Here is a 23441-nt window from a genome sequence, read left to right as displayed (position 1 = left end):
CACAAACTTTTCACATAGTCTATCAGACAGCGTGTCGCCGAATTCACAAAATCTACTTAGATGACATAAAGCAGCAACATATTCTGATATTGACTCGTTTGGTTGACGAGTCCTACTGTCAAATCTAGCTCTACATAGAAACTTTGATGGGGTAGGCGCATGGTGGTCTGTTAGCAATTTGCTCAGCTCGTTAAAGCTCTTGGTAGTTAGACTAGCTGGTGCGCATAAGTCTTTTAGTAGCCTAAATTGTTGAGGCCCTATGACTGTTAACAAAACAGCTCTCTTTTTGGCTTCTATCGTCACGTCGTTAGCTTCTAGGTAAAAGCTTAACCTCTCTAGGTAATCCTGAATGATTTCATCATTCGAATCAAATTGATTTATTTGGCCATACAGCGCCATTATTCTAGAAATAATTAGCTAATAAGCTCTAGCAAACCTCTTTTTTGCGTAAGTAGGTGCTCTTTCTAGTAGATGTTTATCCTTCGTAGCCAAAATGTTATAGATTGACGAGGAGCCACATTGGTTGTTAACAGCCTTTATTTACAGACAGCCATGATGCAAAGAGAGGCAGGAAGTGGCCAGAGACAACTATATATAGATAACAACATGTAAGGGACATCACTCAAGATAACAATATAAATATAATACCAATACAATTATCTCAATCTATTACAGTTTCTGATAGATAAACGAAGTTTCACATGGTAGTATAAGATCTAATTTGCAGCCTTCTTTCAAATTTTGAGTAATTTCCTTGCCCGGAAGTAGTAATTTACGCTATTTTCGATTTCTCAAAAACGCATGTGAATTTATTAAGTATTCCGCAGTATTATACAGATATTGCTGGTCGTTCACTTAGTGCGCAATGCTTTTTTCTACGAGATTCTATTCTATTTTTGAAAGTTTAAGTAATTAAAAATTGATTAAAAATCATGTCTATATCCCGAGTTGCCATCCCCCGTAGTGTTCTATAAGAATACGAGCCGACCCGCGGCATAATATACACCGCTATTTGGTTGTTTTATTTTCTACTTTTCAGTAATACATATTTTGTGAATTCGACAGTACCAATGTTGCCACTGAAAATATTTGCTTTAAATCACTATCAGTAGGTCGTTAAGGACGATACTACCCCCACCGTCTTTTCCCCCAACCCCTACCTTAAACCTTAACCCCCCCCCCCCCCCCCGTGAAAGCAGCCTCCTCTTAGTTACCTCCCCTAAGTTTAAAATCGTTTCAAACAAAATTATCTGCCCCAAATAGCCGTCACTAAACCCGGCTCCACGAATGTAAATATTTAGCGTGAACCACAGCTCAACAGACCATGTAGGGGTGGGGGCGGTAGGGAGCGCGCTTACAGCTTGTTTTCTAGCGTCTACCAGAAGAGAATTATATTTTATTATTATATTATATACGAGCCGACCCGCGGCATATCATACGCCGCTATTTAGTTGTTGTTTTTTCTACTTTCTACTTTTCAGTTATTCATAATTTGTGAATTCGACACTACCAACGCTGCCACTGAAAATATTTCTTTAAAACACTATAAGTAGCTCGTTAGCTCGTTAAGGACAATAACCCCCCCTCCCCCCCCCCCCTCCGTTTAAGTAAACTCCACTTAGTTACCCCCCCCCCCCCCTACGTTTAAAATCGTTTCAAACTAAATTATCTGCCCCTAATAGTCGTCACTAAACCCGGCTCTGTTTGTAAACATTTAGAGTGAACCACAGCTCACCAAACCATGTAGGGGTGGGGGTGATAGGGAGCGCGTTTACAGCTTGTTTTCTAGCGTCTCCAAGAAGAGAATTATATATATACGAGCCGGCCCGCGGCGTAACATACGCCGCTATTTAGTTGTTGTTTTTTCTACTTTTCAGTAATTCATAATTTGTGAATTCGACAGTACCAACGCTGACACTGAAAATATTTCTTTAAAACACTATAAGTAGCTCGTTAAGGACCATAACCCCCCCCCCCTTCCTTCCCCCCCCTCCCCCCCCCCCCCTACGTTTAAAATGGTTGGCTCTGCTTGTAAACATTTAGAGTGAACACAGCTCACTAAAACCATGTAGGGGTGGGGAGGTAAGGAGCGCGTTTGCAGCTTGTTTTCTAACGGCTCGAAGAGGAGAATTATATATATAGATATATAGATAGATATAGATTAGAGAAAGTTTAGGGGAGATCACTTCCGGTTTATGTCGTTTACAATTTGTACAATAAAATTTATACTAGCCTAAACAATAGCAGTAGCAGGATTCCATTGTTTATGTCGCTATTACACGTGAAAAGAAAATTGTTTTTTCCTTTTTGCTTTTTTTTTTAATTTAGTTGCCGAAAATATTAAAAACATTACATACATCCAATCTTTAGTAAAGTCCTGAAAAACCAAACAGGATTTTATAGCTATATTAATTTTAACTACGCCATGCATGATTTTTTAAAATATTTAATGGGTCTCTCGAATACCTTTGAGACTTTTTTCGCTCGGGTCCATTTACTCTCCATTATTTTTTTTCTATTCCTTCATGCTTTGAATGCTGAGGTAATCCGATTATTCTAGCCCACCAAATACTGTCTATCGTTCTGCGTAGATTTGATCAAGTCGATTCTTCCCTGTCTCATGCAGCAGATGTTAGCAAACACAATATATTATTATATAAGATTACGGAGTCCTCAGTGTCAGAAATATTAGACTTCATTCAAATAATTGATAAGACCGGTCTTTTTTTATTTTTATTATTGAACCGTCTAGATCTAATATTGATCAAACCGTTATCGAATGTTTTTCCAAGGACATGTTCATGTACATTGAACTCCGATTTCGCATCTTCTAAATCATTTTTAGAGAAGGTATTTTGTAGCGATGTTCGAATGAGTGTGCACCGTTTAACATTGGATTGTTTGTTGCATATTTTTAAAGTTATGTTTTCAAATCAATCTGTATGTAGAATTTATTAAAAATGTTTGTGTTTTTTCATTGTTTATTGTATAGAGACTTTTCAAATTGATTCAAATTTAAAATGAATAATCCATGTACGTATAGTAGTATAAATAAATATAATCGGCCTTATTAAAGCAACCGGGTTAAAATCAGGGGCGGAACTAGATCTAGATCTACCTTACCACCAGACCCCGCAATTCGTAAGGGGAGGAAAAAGGGGAGTGGACTCGGCTATTTAGGAGTAAGAGGCCCAAAGTCAGTCCAAAATATGTTTCGCACTTTAGTAGTGTTTTTTTTTAAAGATATACTACAGTTTACTACAGCAGCAATTGTTCTACATTAACTAATACACACTGTTGCGTTAAAGAAAGAACTAACTATTTGAGCTGTAGAGCTGTGGTTTGCAAGATATGCAACCGTTTCAAAATGCTCTTTAAAATGACGTATTGCTCTTCTTCCAATAGTCTAATAAAGCTCATTTAAATGGTTTTGTACTGAACAATTTCTTCTCTTTATTATCATTGAAATAAGACATACTAAAGATTTGCATAGCAATAAAAAACAAGTTAATAAAAAGTCTAGTGACAATTTAAGCGCAATTTCCTTATGTTATCCATAACAATTTTAAATCGAGATAAATCATATATTCAGCAAATTTTTTGTGACCGAACGAAAGGATATTTTTGAAAACTTTCTTCGGCAATATTGTTCTAAATTATGGCATAAATCGATTGGTAAATGTTTCAAGTCGCTAAGTGGTCTGGTTGCCGAGATATGGGCCAAAAACTGCATTTTTTTCGAGGTTTTTTGGCTTTTCCGGGAAATCCAGGAAGGAATTCCGGGCATTTTTTGGGCCCACAATCATCCTCGGAACTTGCTTAACTTGCTTTTGGAACTAGTCCTCGATATTGCTTCGTTGAGGAGGAGATACGACTTAAAGCTGCGGACACACATCCATCCATCCATCCAGAAATAACGAATTAATAATCGCAATTGTCAGTATGGAAATTGCGCTAAAAAGGAATGTGATCTAAACTAATATTATAAATTTTAAAAAAAGAATGAAACGAGCGCGGGAGACAATTACACATCTCAAGCACCCGTCTTTCATATTCTTTTGACCGACATGCAAGACATGAAGTTACACTTTTCACAAGTTTCGGCGGGCATAAAATGAGATGAACATCTTGTTAAACGTGATTACTTGGGGCAGTGTCAACGTTCAGAAACTTAATGTATGTTTTCACTGCCCTGTTTCTCTCAACTACCCGATTCTCTCAACTTCAACGTGAGAGATCAGATATGTTTACTTGATTGCATTACATCTTGCCTGGATCGCTGCATTAATAAGAAATAAATATCACAGATTCGTGTATCGCTATCCGATCAGTAAAATAGCATACGTTCACATACGGTCTACAAACTACACTCTAAAGCATTGGTTCTTTACTTTTTGAAGGTACCAAACACTACAAGTTTCATATGCGCATTCACCAAACCCTTTTTTACTTTCTCGTATATACGAAGTATTGAGAAAGTCTGGTAATCGTGCAAAACAAAATCGAAATTATTGCAAATCTCGACGTTTTACACATCCCTGAGTCTAAAAAACATAATTTTGCAATCTTGTTCGTATGTTTGTGTGTGTGTGTATGTGTGTGTATGTGTGTGTGGATGTGTGTGGATGTGTGTGTGTGTCTGTAAACACGATAACTTTAGTACCATTTAACCTAGGTTGATAAAATTTCATATATAAGTATTATATCAAAATCGTACATCCGCTTCAACTTTTGAGCGATTTCCGATAACCGGAATTTTCAGAAGCCTATAACTTGAGTTCTATTTCAGATAGATAAATGAAATTTCACATGTAAGTTAAAGATCTAATTCTCTGCCTTCTTTCAAATTTTTAATAATTTCCGTTGATTGGAAGTTGTAATTTTTGCTATTTCCGATTTCTCATAAAACGCAAGTGAATTTATAAAGTACTAATAATATTCCGCACTATTATACACATTTTATTTTGCGTTCACTTGGTGTGCAATTCTTTTTTTCACGAGATTCTATTCTTTTTTTTTTAAGTTTGAGTAATTAATAAATCGGGAGTGATCTCCCCTAAACTTTTTCGAATATTCTTATATAAAACAACAGGGGATGGGAACTCGTGATATAGACATGATTTTTAATCTATTTTAAATACTTAAACTTTTTAAAATAGAATAAAATCTCGTGGAAAAAGAATTGCATATAAAGACTGTCCTAAACGAATTAGCATCTGCTACAAACTTCCCTCTAAACTCAGATGAGGTTTATTTTTGTCTGACAGCACTAATTATTTTTACTTTCGTGTATACAGAGTATAGAGGAAGTATTGTAATCGTGCAAAAAAAATCACTTGAAATTTTGACAGTTTTCATCGTTTTAAACCCCAGTACTTCATCATATACGGAGTATAGGGGACTTATTTAATCTGGCAAAAATAATAAATGCAGATGTATCAAAATTTCAACGTTCTATGCGTAATCGAGTCGGAAAAATTGGGCTTTGCAATTCTGTCCGTATGTCTGTTTGTGTGTGTGTGTGTGTCGGTGTGTCTGTGTGTCTGTGTGTGTGTCTATTTTTAAATAGAAGGTCTAACTCATTTATTTCCTCTTATTTCAGCGACATGACCCTATATTGGATAATAATGGCATCAGAGGTTCTCATCTGTGTAACCGCCACAGCCGCGCAGAACAACAGCACAGTGGGTGACGAGCGCTTTGTAACGACCACTGACCATCAACAGACGCCCAGTGTCGTTAATCCCGACACACGCGCCAATATCAGCATTGTGAACATCACAGACAGAGAAATCAAAGACCTGCCTACAGCGGCCAGCGGAAATACAATTGCTGGGTAAAAGACCGTTTTAAAATACCGCACAGAAAGTGCCGGCGCCAGGTTATTTAGCGCCCTAGGCAAAACTCATTAAAACTTATTATTAGGTCTTGTGCGACCCCTTCCTCACGGCACCCAAATGCGACAGAGGCGTGTACAACATCCTGTCTGTAGGTATTCGTCAATGTCTTAGGAGATCCCACCTCTAGGCCGTGGACATCTCATTTGGTACCGATCCACCCACCTGATATAAAAAAGCACACTCTGCCCGCAGGTTCAAGATTCCAACACTTTATTTCTTCATGAATAATTACAGTTCAGATAATTAGGTGAATCTCAACAGACCTCTACTGTCACAGGTCCACACACTGTATCACTCCGCATCTCATTCTACTATCACTTGTCTCTGCATTCAGTCCATTCTACATCTCTCTCCATTCCAGCGCCCGATCGTTCCATCTTCGCGGGCAGAGTGTGCTTTTTTTGCCTATTTTTCATACTACAACGTATGTAGTTTTTTTTTTCTCTACGCAACAGTGAGTTTTAGATAAGGTAGAAATAATCACTGCTGCAATCGATTAGTTTTTTTTTCAAATCCACTAGTCTAGCAAGGTGCAAAAAAATATTATTTTTTGTCGGATTATAACCCCCCCCCCCCCCAATCCCCCCTCCTCCCTAAACGGCAGAGTTTCTTCCAGGCATCTCTCCGGGGGGGGGCTGCGTTAAGCGCCGACCCAAAAAGGGAGCAAATGTGATAGGTAATAACATAGAGATCTCATTACTGAATTTACTGAATTGTATACAGTCGAAATAAAGAATGTGGACTGCTACTTGGCATTACAGACTAATTTAACTGTTTTCTACATCAATTGTGTGACACCAAAATAATAAAGCGGGAATGATCTCCCCTAAACTTTCACAAATATTCTTATGTAACACTACGAAATTTTGATACGGGGGTCGTCCATAAATGACGTCACACTCGTATGGGGGAGGGGGTCCGTAATTTTGTGACGGTGTGTGATGAGGGGGAGGGGGGGTTCAGATGGTGCGACGTCACATTTTTGCATTAAAAAAAGCAATGTTTCAATATAAATTTTAGACGTTATTCCACGTTTTAGAAAACAGTTTTAATAAATTGTAATAGGTATTGATTAAAATACTATTTTGACAGAGTTCAAAACAAACAAAGATTTCAATAAAGTAATTAAGGTCTGAAATAGTTTAGTATAGATATGTATTATTGGAATACATTTTAGATCTAGGTAGGGTCTAGATCTGTCTGAGTCTAGTTTTCCGTAGATCTAGATCACCTGGATCTAGAATCTCTAGATCTAGAAGATCTAGAATATCTAGATCTAGAGCTAGATCTAGAATATCGAGATCTAGATTTAGATTCTAGAATCCTAATACATAATTTTTTCAAGTTTAGGCCGAGAAAATTGTATAAATTTTATAGCGCACGTAGATCTAAATCATATTTGAATGAAATAGTTCATTTCTTTATATTCTAAACTCGGAAGATGACGTCATTAATTCTGTGCTATTTTTTTAGTATAAACATTAGTGACGTAATTGTTTAATGCGTTCTTTTTCACAACTATAAACACTTTTCCGGTTGCATAATTAAAACTGTTTTTCTACATTCGAATAAGCCTTTATGTTTTATTTTTCTTCTTTAAATAAAATTGTGTTTATACATTTAAACATTTAGAGAGAAGTGCGCACATGGACTTTTATATTAGAGAAAGTATAGGGGAGATTACCCCCGGTTAATTTTAAAAGAAATGTGTACACGTGTTTGATAAAAAAAATTAAAAGTTTAGTTTTTATAGTAAAAACCAACCCACCCCCAACCCCCTTAATCCGCTACTGGTGGCACCGGTATATTAATCTAGTGGTAGCACTGAAATATTAATTGAGTGGTAGCACTGCTCATTTATTGAATTATTCTATTTCCACTCAAGCAATAGGGATGCTTACAGCTCACGGCTTAAACGTGTTGTGTGTAACATTGATGCTAGTGCAGCTACCAGAGATGGAACACGTCGATTTCTGCTGCACTCTATGGCACCTAACTATTGCTCAGGTACGTGTATAAATCACGACAACGGTATGTTGACCGAGTGGATTACAGACATCAGTTCGAAAAACAAAAAAAAACTGTACAAGGTACTCTTATTACACAAATACGACACTAGGTAGACGTGTGTATGTGTGTGTGTGTGAATGGGTGTTAGTGTGGTGTGGTGTGGTGTATGTGTGTGTGTGTTTGAGTGTGTGCAAAGTACAATTTCGAACCTGACGGTAAATCAGGTATCCATCGGAGCTGGGTGGACTGCGATCTAGATCTACGCCTACACATGGAGTGAAGAAATATTTTATAAGGGTTGCATAACGTATTACATAACGGGTATTTTTAGAGGTGTGACCATGTTTTCTAATAAACCGGGAGTGATCTCCCCTAAACTTCTCGAATTTTCTTATATAAAACAACAGGGGATGGGAACTCGGGCTATAGACTAGATTTTTAATCCATTTTAAATACTTAAAGTTTTAAAAATAGAATAAAATCTCGTAGACAAAAGAATTGCACACCAAGTGAACGCCAAATAAAAAAAAGTGCATAATAGTGCGCAATATTATTAGTACTTTAAAATTTTACATTAGTTTTTTGAGAAATCGGAAGTAGCGTAAATTACTACTTCCGGTCAATGGAAATTACTCAAAATTTAACAGAAGGTAGAGAATTAGATCTTTTACTTACATGTGAAATTTCATTTATCTATCTGAAATAGTACTCAAGTTATAGGCTTTTGAAAAATTCAAAGTAGAAAAAGTACCTCTTCCGGTTATCGGAAATCGCTCAAAAGTTGATACGGATCTACGATTTTGATAAAATACTTATATATGAAATTTCATCAACCTAGCTGTAACGGTACTCAAGTTATCGAGTTTACACACGGACAGACAGACATACACACAGACATACACACAGACACACGGACATACGGACACAATTGCAAAGCCCAGTTTTTCAGACTGGATTACGCATAAAACCTCTTAATTTTGATAAATCTGGATTGATAATTTTTGCCCGATTAAAATAAGTCCTCTATACTTCGGATGTGAGGAAGGACTGAGGTGTAATACGGTGAAAATTGTTAAAATTTCAAGTGATTTTTGTGCACGATTACAATACTTTCTCTATACTTCGTATATACGAGAAAGTAAAAATGGAGTTCTTTAAATGTAAACAAAAATGGCGGAATATTTCTTGGATCTTAGTTTTTGGAACGCTGGTTTGTCCAGATTTCCGCCCAGACGCCTCAGGGTGTGCTGTAAGAAATTATTGAGTTTAGGCTAATCATCCTCCTCAATAGTGATGTCGCACCATCCAAAAGAGAGACTACATGAATGGTGCCGGTTTCGTTTTATTCATCGAATGTAGTAGCCCACTATATCCCTGTTGCAGTTTGACATTTATGATGTCCACACGGAGGGTTAGGAGGGGTTTCCAGAAAAAAAACGACTTGTTGTCGCATGTGGACTGGGGAGGGGGGGGGGAGTTGGAGGTCTACATTTTGAATTCAATATCTAACAATTTAATTACTAATAATTTTAAAACGAACTAAACTCGTAACCTGCATGTAAAAAGTAAAATTAAGACGACAATGTTGAGGTGTGTTTATTTTTAAAATAATAAAACCCAGCTGAACATGTAAATAAAGCATAAAAAAAGCTAAAATGATGTCACACCTCAGTCCACCACCCCTCTCAAGGCTGTATTTTTTACTTTCTCGCATATACGAAGTATAGAGAAAGTCTTGTAATCGTGCAAAAAAATCGAGAACGTTTTACACCTCACTGATACAGAAAAAAATAATTTTGCAATATTGTCCGTATGTCTCTCTCTCTCTCTCTGTGTGTGTGTGTGTGTGTGTGTGTGTGTGTGTGTGTGTGTGTGTGTGTGTGTGTGTGTGTGTGTGTGTGTGTGTGTCTGAGTACCGTTAGAGCTAGATTGATGAAATTTCATATATAAGTATTTTATCAAAATCGTTGATCCGTATCAACTTTTGAGCGATTTCCGATAAACGGAAGTGGTACTTTTTCTACTTTGAATTTTTAAAAAGCCAATAACTTTAGTACTATTTCAGATAGATAAATGAAATTTCATATGTAAGTAAAAGATCTAATTCTCTGCCTTCTGTCAAATTTAGAGTAATTTCTGTTGACCGGAAGTACGAATTTACGCTATTTCCGATTTCTCAAAAAACGCACGTAAATTTATAAAGTACTAATAATATCCCCACTATTATACACATTTTAGTAGGCGTTCACTTGGTGTGCAATTCTTTTTTTTTTACGAGACTCCCTTTTAATATAAAAAGTTTAAGTAATTAAAAATGGATTACAGATATTGTCTATGTCTTGAGTTGCCATCCCTCGTAGTTTTATATTTGAATATTCGAGAAAGTTTAGGGGAGATCACTCCCGGTTTATTTAAACACTGTTTTTCAAAAAAATTAGTGAGTTTGGTCAACGTTGTGTGGGACTAAATCTATGATTGATTAACATTTATTTAAACTTACAAACATGTGTATTGACCAACGTGAAGTAACAGCTTAAATACACACACACACACACACACACACATATATATATATATATATATATATATATATATATATATATATATATATATATATATATATATATATATATATATATATATATATGAAATTGTCATGAGAACATTCCTCTCACAGATATTTACTACAGCTATACAGAAATAAGTGATGACACGGAAAGATTTATTCCATCCAGGTCTAATCTCCTGCCGCTAAATGAAAACGAGTATTTTCCGAATTATATAACTATTAACGACTTTAAAGTCAAAATGCCAAATGTACAAACTTTTCTAACGGTGATAGAATCGAGCGGTTTATCTTACGAGTCAATCGTATCTGACGTGAACAAACTGGAAGATTTTACTCAAGCCTGCCGGCAACACCTTCGGTTGTGGGGATTTGACGGCCTTGTTATTCACTGGTTATACCCGCCAGAGGCCAGGCAGCTTACCACTTTGTTGAGACATCTGAAAATGACATTCTACCGGGAAGTCATCACAAACAGTTACAGGCTTCAAATTGGTGTTGTATTAGCTGGATTTGTGCAAAACATCTCGCAGTACTATGAGGTACGTGGAATTTAGAAAACAATATTTATGTTTAAGACAATCAGTTTTGATTTAATTTTTTTAAACTTTAGAAGACTTGTTTGAGATATAAAATAACGCCTTAAGAAGACAAATTAGGGTTCAAACAAGGTCTTTAGAGGACTATTTTAGGTTCATACAAGGACTTTAGTAGACCAATGCGGGTTCAACTTTGAGGTTTAAAACAAGTAATTTAAATGATAATTTTGAGGTTTTAAAAAAAAGGATTTTAGAAGACAATTTTGGTTTCAAACAAGAACTTTAGGCTCAAACATTAGGTTGTTAAAATAGGATAGCTGTACAGTCAGAGAGATGTATTTAATGTATTTTAGAATGTGGTGAAATACTATAGTAGATGGAAATTATTTTATCTTCATTGCTTTATAAATTTTATAATAAAAGACTAGACTGCTTAATTGAAATATTTATCTTTCTGAGAATATAAACTTTTAGGTTGGACTTCTAAACAATTTTGCGGACCAAATAACATTACTAACATTTAATCCCGACATTGAAGACAAGAATAGAACTCAACTCCTCACACCATTGTACCCAGCCCGAGATAACGACCAACCCGTCAGATTCACCCCACAGACGTCCACACTAGAAGAGGTGTACCGACCAAGTGAGATGTTTGAAGGCGCCAAGACAAACAAGACAGGATACATCGATAGCCACTACCTGTCTGGGTTGGCCAAACGGTTTGGTGTGGCTAGCAGTTCCTTAATGAGTCAACATTCTCTCGCCAATTTAACTGCGCAAAGCGAAACGAGAGACGACACTGACCGGAGCATTGGATCACATGCCAGTGGCAAGCCAATTAAAATGTCCAGACAGAGTCGCCAAACTGATACGATCCAACATAATACTTTCAGTATCGATTCCATGTTAAAAAAGATGATTGACAGTGGAGCGGATAAATCGAAAGTGAATGTGGTGATTTCCTTGGTAGGTTCATTGTTGTCAAGTGAGTTTGTAGCCATCAATGTTATGCAATATTGCCAAAATGCTGTCAGATAAATTTGTATGTAATAAAAGTGCTGTTCTAGTTCTATATAAAATATTAGCGTACTCGTCCCGCGCGTTGCTGCGGTCTCAGAAGAAAGGATGATGCAATATTTTAAGATGATTTCATTAATCCGTTACCAATCGAGTATTTTTAGAAGCGTGATCTTGCTTTCCGATCTTCTAATTGAATCATGTAAAAACAAATGCACATTGCGTAATCGGGGGGTTCTAAACGTGTATCTAATCGTTATTTTTAGAAGTGAAACTTGTCTGACGAAATTATTACCGATTGTGTGTTTTTAGACGCGTTACCTTGTTTTCTAAAACTGAGTTACTTAAATGTACATGTCGGGGGGGGGGGGGTCGTTTTTTTTAATTTGATTTATGGATATCAAGAGAGTGTGAGGGGATCCCTCTCCTGATACCAAAAATGTAAGGGGGAGGGGTAAGGGGTCGGTCTTATACCGATAGAGAGATGGTGATGGTTTTATTCTCTCGATTTCGTGCATCTTCGTTGGTACAAGGAGGTTTACCAGACCTGAGCAAAACTAATTACACACTTAGACAACATTAATAGTTAACTAAAAATAAAACGTATTAACCCATAGTTCAATTTATTTATTACATTCATTAGACTCCAATTTGGTCTGCAAATGTTCAATAACAGTAAAACAATACATATAAGACATGGCCCGTTGATATTTAATAAAAAAATTACTGGAATTACAAATACCAGTCAAAAAGACAAAAATCATCAAACTTACATTTGAATGCGGAATTTATCAACTTGGTGAACTGACATTAATTCAGAAAATAACATATATAAGCGTGAGTAGCAATCCTACATTTACACAACTCAGAATTTACACAGGTAATTGTCATTTTCTCTAGTCGTAACTCCACTACTTGCACTGCTTCGGTAATCTCAGAACCAGACGTGTAAATATTATTATTCCTAGTCCTTATTGTAATTCTGGCACTGCTTACGTAATATCAGAATCACACGTGTAAATATTATCATCTCTAGTCCGAAGTTTACTTGTGGCACTACTATGTAATCTAAGAATCACACCTGTAAATGCTAGTATCCCTAGTTTTCAGAGTTTCTTCCATGCATCACTTCTACCGCCCCATCACCCGAACGAAATCCCTTCACTCCCCCCCCCCCCCCGAAAATTTCAAGTGACCCCCCCCCCCCCCCCCACCATAAGGCCTAGACTAGTATCTAGCCCCAGCTATGTGTGTATGTTTCACCCATCGCTACTCTTATATAGGCTAATAAGCCCAACCACTTTTCGGACCACCTGCTTGATCCAAGCTGACCCAGGTCGTGGCCTTTACGCCCATAAACTAAGAAGACAGTCGTCAGCGCTTGGGCTGACATCATTGTGCCAGGCAGTCCAATAACAGAAAACGCAGCGAACTGACCATCGTGGTCAAACCTGAGCTGTGATGAATGGCATGAGGAAGCTAGAATCTGACCGTCAACATCGCTGATTAAATTCACACCATGTGAGGTCAGAGGCGTAGCGATTGGGGGGGGCAGGGGGGTACATATGTCCCCGGGCGCTGACCTTAGGGGGCGCCAAAATGGGTTGTAAAAATAAATTAAAATGTCATTTTAGCTGCATTTTAGCAGTTTTATGGAGGCGCCAAATTGAAAGTTTGTCCCCGGGCGCCGGGAAGGTTCGCTACGCCTCTGTGTGAGGTGCACAACTAGAGTCCGGGGACTAGGTTAATAAAGTGGCCTAAAGCAGAACCTCGCGCCGTGAGACCCGAGTGCCATCTCGTGAGAAGTGGTGGGGGGACGTTACCCAGATTTAGTTATAAAACACAACAAAAATATAACTACAAAAGTAACCAAAGTATGAGAATCAAAAAACAGCCCAAAATAGGCCGACATAATATTCAACAAATAACAATAGCATGTACTATGCAACTATTCTAGTTGATCCCATCTTGAGTGATAATGAGGTAGAACACACCTCAGGTGTAAAGGGCGTAACTGGGTGCTCGGTCGCTAGACTGACGAATCTGACAGAAAAATCGCACCTTGCCGGAGCGCCGCCCATAAGAAATTTTAAATTTTGTTTTCTTAGAAACCTTCACACGAGCAGCATCCTCATCAACTGCCCAAAGTTTCATGGCACCCGGATGAACGGTGTCAAATCGCATCCGCCTTTAATTTATTTTGTATACCTTACATAGAAAAGAATCGAATCGCAACATGCCGTGGCGCCGCTCTTCAGAAATTTGAATTTTTTATTTCGCAGAACAGCAATCTTCCTATGACATGGGTCGGCAACCTGCGGTTCGCGAGCCGCATGCGGCTCTTTTGGTGTCACGATGCGGCTCTCCAGCTCCTTGCACAAATATTAATAGTTACATTATTTAATTTTCAAAACTCATAACTAAAATTATACTGTAAGGATACACAAGTTTAAACAGGATAAAAACACTCAGCCCTGTGACAACAATCCCATGCTTGCCACTGCCCTACTGGCGACTTTTTCGAATATCGTTATTGGGGAATGTTAATTTAGAATGCATTTCCCTATCCGTCAGTAACCATTAAATTTACGTGAGTGACGTAGTTATTATTAGCTTCCTACTGTTGAGCCGGGTACAGGGCGGTGGGGACTTGGCTCTGTGGGATGGAAGATAGGCCTAATGAGAACCAAATGACATAAGTGACAGATACAGTGTTTCTTCCAAACTTTTTTTCCCGGGGGGGGGGGGGGCACTTGATATTTTCGGGTGGGGGGGGGCGGCCAACATTTTCCGGGGGGGGGGAGGCGACACTGGTCGAAATATATGTTTTCGATATAAAAGTCCAATTCGTTTTTGGGAGAGCGGTAGACTTTCTTCGAGGGGACAGAGCCCCCCCCCCCCCCCCAGAAGAGATGCCTGGAAGAAACTCTGCACAGATACACGGTAATCAAGCCAATATCCATTCCAGTTGGTCGGAGTTTTTCGTTTTGAGGCCTGCCTGGCTAATGGGAGACATCTCCTGAGCCGGTGTTATCCGTAAATATTTTTTAAAAAATTAACAGCTTCTAAGGTGGATTGGGATAGTCCAATATTTTTATTTTTTGCTTACTAATTTCATTATTCTGGCAAAACAAGTGTATGTTTTTATATGAATAAATATTATTTCATATGTAAAGCTATTTATTTTAAATAATAAATAAAATTTATTTACCAAATGCTAATCAAATAATAAAATATTGAAAAAAAAGTGTCAGTGGCTCTTTGGCTCTTTAAAAACTGGGAAATTGTCAAAATTTTAACTTTTGGCTCTTCCGCCTCAAAAGGTTGCCGACCCGTGTCCTATGAGTATTCACAACAACATCCCGAAGTTTCGTGGTGATCGGATGAACGGTGTACTAATGCAGAAAGGACATATAAAGGGAAGGACATTCTTTGATTATTTTTTTATACATAGATAATACTCCTGCTCTTTTATTAAGGTTGGGCAAAGTTTCCTTCTAAAAGACAGGACCGTGGCAGGGTTAAATGCTCCAGCCATTGGAGTTGGGACTTCAACACTCTCAGATAAGACAGGGTAGGTTTTTATGATAGGTTGGTCAGTATAAGTTGTGAGAATAGATTCGCTAAGATAGGTTTGTCAGGATAGGTTTGTTATGATAGGTTTCCCAGGATACGTTGTGAGGATAGGTTGGCCATGTTAGGTTTGTCAACATACCATAGCACCAGAGCCCGCCCATGTTAGGTTTGTCAACATACCATAGCACCAGATCCCGCCCATGTTAGGTTTGTCAACATACCATAGCACCAGATCCCGCCCATGTTAGGTTTGTCAACATACCATAGCACCAGATCCCGCCCATGTTAGGTTTGTCAACATACCATAGCACCAGATCCCGCCCATGTTAGGTTTGTCAACATACCATAGCACCAGATCCCGCCCATGTTAGGTTTGTCAACATACCATAGCACCAGATCCCGCCCATGTTAGGTTTGTCAACATACCATAGCACCAGATCCCGCCCATGTTAGGTTTGTCAACATACCATAGCACCAGATCCCGCCCATGTTAGGTTTGTCAACATACCATAGCACCAGATCCCGCGACGCTAGAAGAAGGCATCCCTTTAGGGCATCTCATGGACGACAAATAAATAAAGTACTCAATTTCATTTCAAAATTTAATTTTCTCCAATTTTGCATTGATAAGTGTGGTTGAATTTTCTTTATTCAACAGTCTACACTGTTGCGTAAATGTGTATATATATATATATATATATATATATATATATATATATATATATATATATATATATTTATTTATTTATTTATTTATTTATTTATTTATAAATTTATAAGTATATATAATAACTACACATATATATAGATATATATATATATATATATATATATATATATATATATATATATATATATATATATATATATATATATATATATATAAGATTAAGTATTATCGTAGATATTGTCTTTGATTGTTTTTTTTCTTTCTGCTACATCTTGACCACCTGAGCTATGATGGTGAATCCACATCCAGCAGCACATACAGTCAACTATATCAGCCATAGGCACCTTAATTAATCAACAGTAATACAAGATAAATTCATCAATAATTAACATTTTTTTCTAGAAAAGACCACAAGATAAGTTACGGTTAGGTGCAAACGCCGACGGCAGGAAAGGCGCCTTCAATAATCAACAGTTTCGATTAGACGTCGGCCACGAGATGGACACATTCATTTCAGCTTCAGTATTTTAGTCATGAATCACTTAATGGCTTTGCATGTTTCATTTTTTTTTTATTTCCGAAAAAGCGCCACTGTCCTAAAAATGCTTGCGGGGAGGGGGGGGGGGAAGCGCCCGCTGCTCTTTCATAGACACACCAGGTCTGTCACTTGTCTGTTGAAGCTATGCTTAAATGCCTTATCCCATAGCTTTTCACTTCTGCAGACACGTGTTTTACTACGAGATGTGCCAACGCATTAAAAATGGAACTAACATGAGAGCCTCTTTCAGGGATCTTACACCTTTCTGGTGAGTTGACAGATGCCATTGTCCACTCAGTGGCATATAAATTCTACATTTAAATATACACACCCATACATTTATATATATATATATATATATATATATATATATATATATATATATATATATATATATATATATATATATATATATATATATATATATATAGCTATAGAGAGAGAGAGAGAGAGACTGAATGAACTTACTTTTTAAAAAATAGCAATTTAAATGAAAGTATATGACAAGAAAATGCAAAAGATAAAATAAAATGATGATATCATTAAACTAGCCTCACTAATGTCAAAACACGTGAAATAATTTTGAAAAAGAAACTATCCGTCACACGATGCAAAACTCGTGGTTTAACTGACCAAAGTGTTCGTAAACCATCTATCATCTATCACACGTTGCGCATATCTAACCAGTGACGTATGCCGGGGAGGGGGGGGTTATGTTCACTCTGAGTTGGTTATTTTACCCCCTCCCCCCTCCCCCACCTCACCACCAGAACAGGACAGGCCGTAATTGTGTAGAGTGACCTTAATGTCACACATAGGTATACGCTGGGTAGGATAATTGACTTAAAGTGACAAGACAGTGGTGAATAAAATCGAACCCCCCCCCCCCCCAACCCAACCCGAACATTTGGGAAAACGCGTAAAGTACATTGCCGCCGGAATCATAGCTTTGAAACAGGTAAAACTCGATGAATGTTGTTTTGCAATTACCAGTAAAGAGGTGTGTGATCAATAGTGATCTAGCCCATACCTTACCATTATGTTAAAAATGATCTTTAAAGAACACACAAAAAAAACAGTAAATGAATGATCTGAACTGCAAGACCAATATTTTAGTTAGATGTAGGCTATTATTCAAAATGTTCCACCTATTAAATTTGGTTTTCTATAGATTGAAAAGCGTGATTTTATACCAACTCTGATATCAAAATCTTTCATTACGCTGTAATGTTTTAGCATTTATGATGACAATATATTTAATATTGATTGTAGTCAACATATTTTTTGTATAAACGAATAGTGTTAACCTGTTATATTACATACTAAAGTAATTATTGATCTGTTTTGACATTTACAATTAAATGTGTAGAAATGTATATTAAGAGAGTGATTATTTCTCCTAGTTCGCTTGTCTTAATTAATATTCTAGGAATCATTATGTCAATGTTGTTCTACAAGGATTACAAAACAGATTGTGTTGCGTTCATTGTCTTTGTTGTATTGTGTGTATATTTTGTTTGCTTTTTGTTAAAAGTGATAAACTGTTTTGTTTTGTCGGCCTACATTGTGTGTTTGTTATTATTTATGCAGAATACTACTTTCAATTTATATTACATCAAAGCGAAGCAATGACATACAGCTTATATATATTTATATATATATATATATATATATATATATATATATATATATATATATATAATGGAAAATTTTGAACCCCCCCCCCCCATGAAACAATCATGGCTACGCCACTGTATCTAGCAGCATAAAATTGACCGTCCTCAGAAGTTTGTCAATCAAACCTGGCTTTGGAGACTTGTGCTGCACCATATGCTAACATTGAAAAAATAAAGATTTTTGTTTGAAGAATTCATTGATTGTGTTCGATAAAGTGCCCCGAGCAAAGCGCTAAAAGGCTACCATTGACGGGGATTAACAAACAGCAACAATCTGTATTGGATCTGTAATGGATTATCTTCACAGTTTTGCACACAATATCACAATCTAAAAATCATTTCACATTATTTCGTTGTGTAATTTTTATGTGATAAAATACATCAGGCATGTGTGCTAAAACATTGCTCTAAAGGAAAGAAAAAACAATTGTGTTACAATAACACGTTTTTCCCCCCACATTTACCAAACCAAAAACTCTTATTACAATACATGTTATAATGTGTTAATTATTAAAATAAAAACATAATAATTTTGGGCGATAACCTTGGACAATAGGCGTTTTTGGGAAGTTGGCCATATGACAAACATCCACCACCCACCCACATTTTGAACACATACGAGCCAACACTAGTTGACCAGTGGTCTACTGTTTAACATAGTTATGTTGATTGTTCTAGACATGACAAGATCCTCACGACCCGTACTTTATGTCGTTATATAAACAAACCCTACTCTATCACTTATAATGATGAATGATCCATAAAAAGCAATGTACATCTCTAATGAACAGGTACTTGGAAAAAGAATGGGTCACTTATGAGGATGAACGAAGTATAACTCAAAAGATTGAATACCTAAAAGAGCATAACATAGGAGGTTTGATGATATCTTCTCAATCCGAAGATGACTTCTCTGGCGCGCATTGCAATAAAGGAAATTTTCCCTTGTCACGTCTGGCATACGAGTTAAGTAACTTAGGCGAGAGTGACCTCTGGAAATGTGAAAAATGTGAGCAATATTGCTCCTCTACACTATCCATATGCTCGCCCAGTTTGAGCTTTGTTGCCTTACTAATGCTGCTAGCGACTCGATAAAGGCAGCCCTTGTGCGGGTTTCATTACTACTGTTTGTTTCTTATTTATTTAAGTTTGTTTATTAAGCTTTTTGTTTCTTTCAAATAAAACTAGAATTATCATTTCATGTTAAATTGCTTCAAACTAACGATTGTATTTGTTTTCGTGGTAACAAGTAGACAATAAATAAAATTATAATTTATTGTATTCTGTTTAAATCGGCACACTTTGCACAAGATCAAGTTCCCAAGTGTCACATAAGATCAGGTTTCCTAGTCCACACTATGAGATAAAGTTCCCCATTACCACATAAGATCAAGTTCCCTAGTACACCACACAAGATGAAATTCCCTAACCCACCACACAAGATCGTTACCTAGTCCACCACATGGGGTCAGGCTCTATAGTGCCACATAAGATCAAGTTTCCTAGTCGTGCTTCGCCCACCAAGAATCGAAACTGGCGAGCAAAGTTTCAACCAATTACATTGAAACCTGGCACGTTGATCAAGATCCGACTTTATTTAATAGAGGTTCATTCTTTTTAGTATTATAATTATATAAAAGCTTGTTATTAAAACGTTTTTGTGAATGTTTTAAAACTTTAGTATTACTTGTGCGCTAATATTATGTAGGCTTTATTTTTCAATTAAAAAAAAACAATTGAAATAAACCGGGAGTGATCTCCCCTAAACTTTCTCGAATATTCTTATATAACTTGGAATATAGACATGATTTTTAATTACTTAAACTTTTTAAAAAAATTCATAAAAAACGTTTTAATAACAAGCTTTTATGTAATGATGCACTAAAAAGTAGAAAATAAATTATAGACTACTATTTAAATAACTATAAAGAAAAGCGTGGGTCACTTTAGTATCTATTGGATACCTTTACTAATGTTAAGGAAGACACCCACGCTTTTCTTTATAGTTATTTAAATAGTAGTCTATAATTTATTTTCTACTTTTTAGTGCATCATTACATAAAAGCTTGTTATTAAAACGTTTTTTATGAATTTTTTTTTCAGTACTTTACATGTTTTATTTACAATAGAGTTACATGACTAAAAACCATTGCGCGCCTACTGAACATCACGTTCAGTAGGCGCGCAATGGTTTTTGAACGCAGCCATTACGTGATGGCGCAGCTATTGAAGGTGATGACGCGTGTGGTGTGGTTGGCTAGACATGCCTACTAATTCGGTCCAAATTTTAATTAATTAATAAAAAATTAATTAGGCATCCAATTAAGTCAAATTTAGTTTCAGATTGCATTGTCTTCATGTCTTGACCCACGTGCCAACTGTGAATCGTGTCGGTCAAGTAGAAGTTTCCGAGTTTTCACTCCTGCGTTTCTATCTAGACAGACTGACGACTGACGACAGAGGAAGTGAGTTAAATAAAAGCTTGTAAAAAAATTCATAAAAAAACGTTTTAATAACAAGCTTTTATGTAATGATGCACTAAAAAGTAGAAAATAAATTATAGACTACTATTTAAATAACTATAAAGAAAAGCGTGGGTCACTTTAGTATCTATTGGATACCTTTACTAATGTTAAGGAAGACACCCACGCTTTTCTTTATAGTTATTTAAATAGTAGTCTATAATTTATTTTCTACTTTTTAGTGCATCATTACATAAAAGCTTGTTATTAAAACGTTTTTTTATGAATTTTTTTTTCACTACTTTACATGTTTTATCTACAATAGAGTTACATGACTAAAAACCATTGCGCGCCTACTGAATATCACGTTCAGTAGGCGCGCAATGGTTTTTGAACGCAGCCATTACGTGGTCGTGATGGCGCAGCTATTGATGACGCGTGTGGTGTGGTTGGCTAGACATGCCTACTAATTCGGTCCAAATTTTAATTAATTCATAAAAAATCAATTAGGCATCCAATTAAGTCAAATTTAGTTTCAGATTGCATTGTCTTCATGTCTTGACCCACGTGCCAACTGTGAATCGTGTCGGTCAAGTAGAACTGTCCGAATTTTCACTCCTGCGTTTCCGTCTAGACAGACAGACAGACTGACGAGGAAGTGAGTTAAATAAAAGCTTGTAAAAATAGAATAGAATCTGATAGAAAAAAGAATTACGCACCAAGCGAACGCCAAAACAAAATGTGCATACTAGTGCGCAATATTATTAGTACTTTATAAATTTACATGCGTTATTTTTAGAAATCGGAAATAGCGTAAATTAGTACTTCCGATTAACGGAAATTAGTCAAAATTTCACAGAAGGTAGAGCATTTGATCTTTCACTTAAATCTGAAATTTCATTTATCTATCTGAAATAGCACTCAAGTTATAGGCTTTTGAAAAATTCAAAGTAGAAAAAGTACCACTTCTACGATTTTGATAAAATACTTATAAATGAAATTTCATCAACCTAGCTGTAACGGTGCTCAAGTTATCGTGTTTACACACACACACACACAGACACAGACATACGGACAAGATTGCAAAATTATGTTTTTCCGTATCAGTGAGGTGTAAAACGTCGAGATTTGTAAAAATCTCGATTTTTTTTTTTTTTTTTTTTTTTTTTTTTTTTTTTTGCACGATTACAAGATTTTCTCTATACTTCTTAAACACGAGAAAGTAAAAATGCTAAAACAGTTTCTTTCAGGCTTATTTTTCACTCTATGAAATTAGTATTTCATAAGTGATACGAGTTCGAGATGTCATTGTTAAGGTTTGGTCGGGTGTTTATTAGAATGTGCAGCTATCGTGCCGAAATTAAACGATATAGGCCTTCATATATTAGTTTCCTCGTCAAACTTTAGAAAGAAATTTAAAAAAAAAAAAGACTTCTTTTAAAACGACCCACGACCTGCTATTGTAATCCAGATTTTCCTCAGGATGGCGCCCACATTACAGGGACAAGCAGGCGGCCCATAAACATACTATGCTGACAGGGAGGAAATAGCTGGACCATATTTAGTCGCGGGGAGTAACAAAAGGACGTCTGAACATGGGAGATGACGCGTTGCTTAGGGCGTCCGTGGGGAGACTGAAGAGCTTTGTTCACGGTGTTTGTGGTTTTCATGAGCGTACCAAGGGACAAAACGGGTTAATCGAAGAGCGGGTATGTCTTGGATCAAAATTAACCTCAACGGGATAGAAGAACGCTTTTACATAGTATGTCATACTAGACTAGCCCAGTCACACAGACACACACACACACACACATATATATATATATATATATATATATATATATATATATATATATATATATATATATATATATATATATATATATATATATTTATTTATTTATTTATTTATATATATATATATATATATATATATGTGTGTGTGTGTGTGTGTATATATATAATATTATATATATATATATATATATATATATATATATATATATATATATATATATATATATATGTGTGTGTGTGTGTGTGTGTGTGTGTGTGTGTGTGTGTGTATATAATATTATATATATATATATATATATATATATATATATATATATATATATATATATATATATATATATATATATATATATATAATATAAGCGGGCAAGTAGTGTGTCAGTCCTTCCCTCCTTCCTTCTGTCATCGCTATGGATTTTGGAATCATAAATGCAAACATCGCACAGCAGTGTCTTATTATAAGTGATAGAGTAGGGTTTGTTTATATAACAACATAAAGTTATTTTATAAATGCCACTGTTTTTACTCTTTTGCATAACGTAAAGAAAATATTAAATACAGGCACATTGCTAAAACATATTAAAAGGATCAATGTCAAATATCATTTTCGTTTATATTCCTAGAAAAAGTGGATACATAATAACAGTAGGGTAGAAAAATCAAATTAATTTAACTCTTTTTCTAATT

General features: G+C 36.1%; 1 protein-coding gene across 1 annotated transcript; it reads left to right on the top strand.

Moving 5' to 3' along the window:
* Window positions 1–2899: 2899 nt before the first annotated feature.
* On the top strand, window positions 2900–19688 carry LOC131933390 (chitinase-3-like protein 1). Its single transcript, XM_059290165.1, has 8 exons — window positions 2900–2940; window positions 5603–5836; window positions 7786–7907; window positions 10588–11018; window positions 11490–11984; window positions 15515–15609; window positions 17004–17087; window positions 19287–19688. Exons 2-8 carry the CDS (start codon window positions 5607–5609, stop codon window positions 19588–19590), a joined length of 1761 nt encoding a protein of 586 aa, XP_059146148.1. The 5' UTR covers window positions 2900–2940; window positions 5603–5606; the 3' UTR covers window positions 19591–19688.
* Window positions 19689–23441: the final 3753 nt, after the last annotated feature.

The sequence above is a fragment of the Physella acuta genome, unplaced genomic scaffold (assembly GCF_028476545.2).
Source record: "Physella acuta isolate Inbredline_101_S28 unplaced genomic scaffold, ASM2847654v3 ptg002486l, whole genome shotgun sequence".
Lineage (NCBI taxonomy): Eukaryota > Metazoa > Mollusca > Gastropoda > Physidae > Physella > Physella acuta.
The sequence above is the reverse complement of the archived record's forward strand: the minus strand, read 5'-3'. Positions and strand labels throughout refer to the sequence as shown.

Excerpts from the sequence above, each read along its gene's own strand:
- LOC131933390 (XM_059290165.1), top strand. The coding sequence starts at position 5,607 with ATGACCCTATATTGGATAATAATGGCATCAGAGGTTCTCATCTGTGTA. Across the intron at positions 15,610-17,003 it reads ACACTCTCAGATAAGACAGG|ACACGTGTTTTACTACGAGA; the intron begins GTAGGTTTTTAT and ends TCACTTCTGCAG. Across the intron at positions 17,088-19,286 it reads AGGGATCTTACACCTTTCTG|GTACTTGGAAAAAGAATGGG; the intron begins GTGAGTTGACAG and ends TCTAATGAACAG.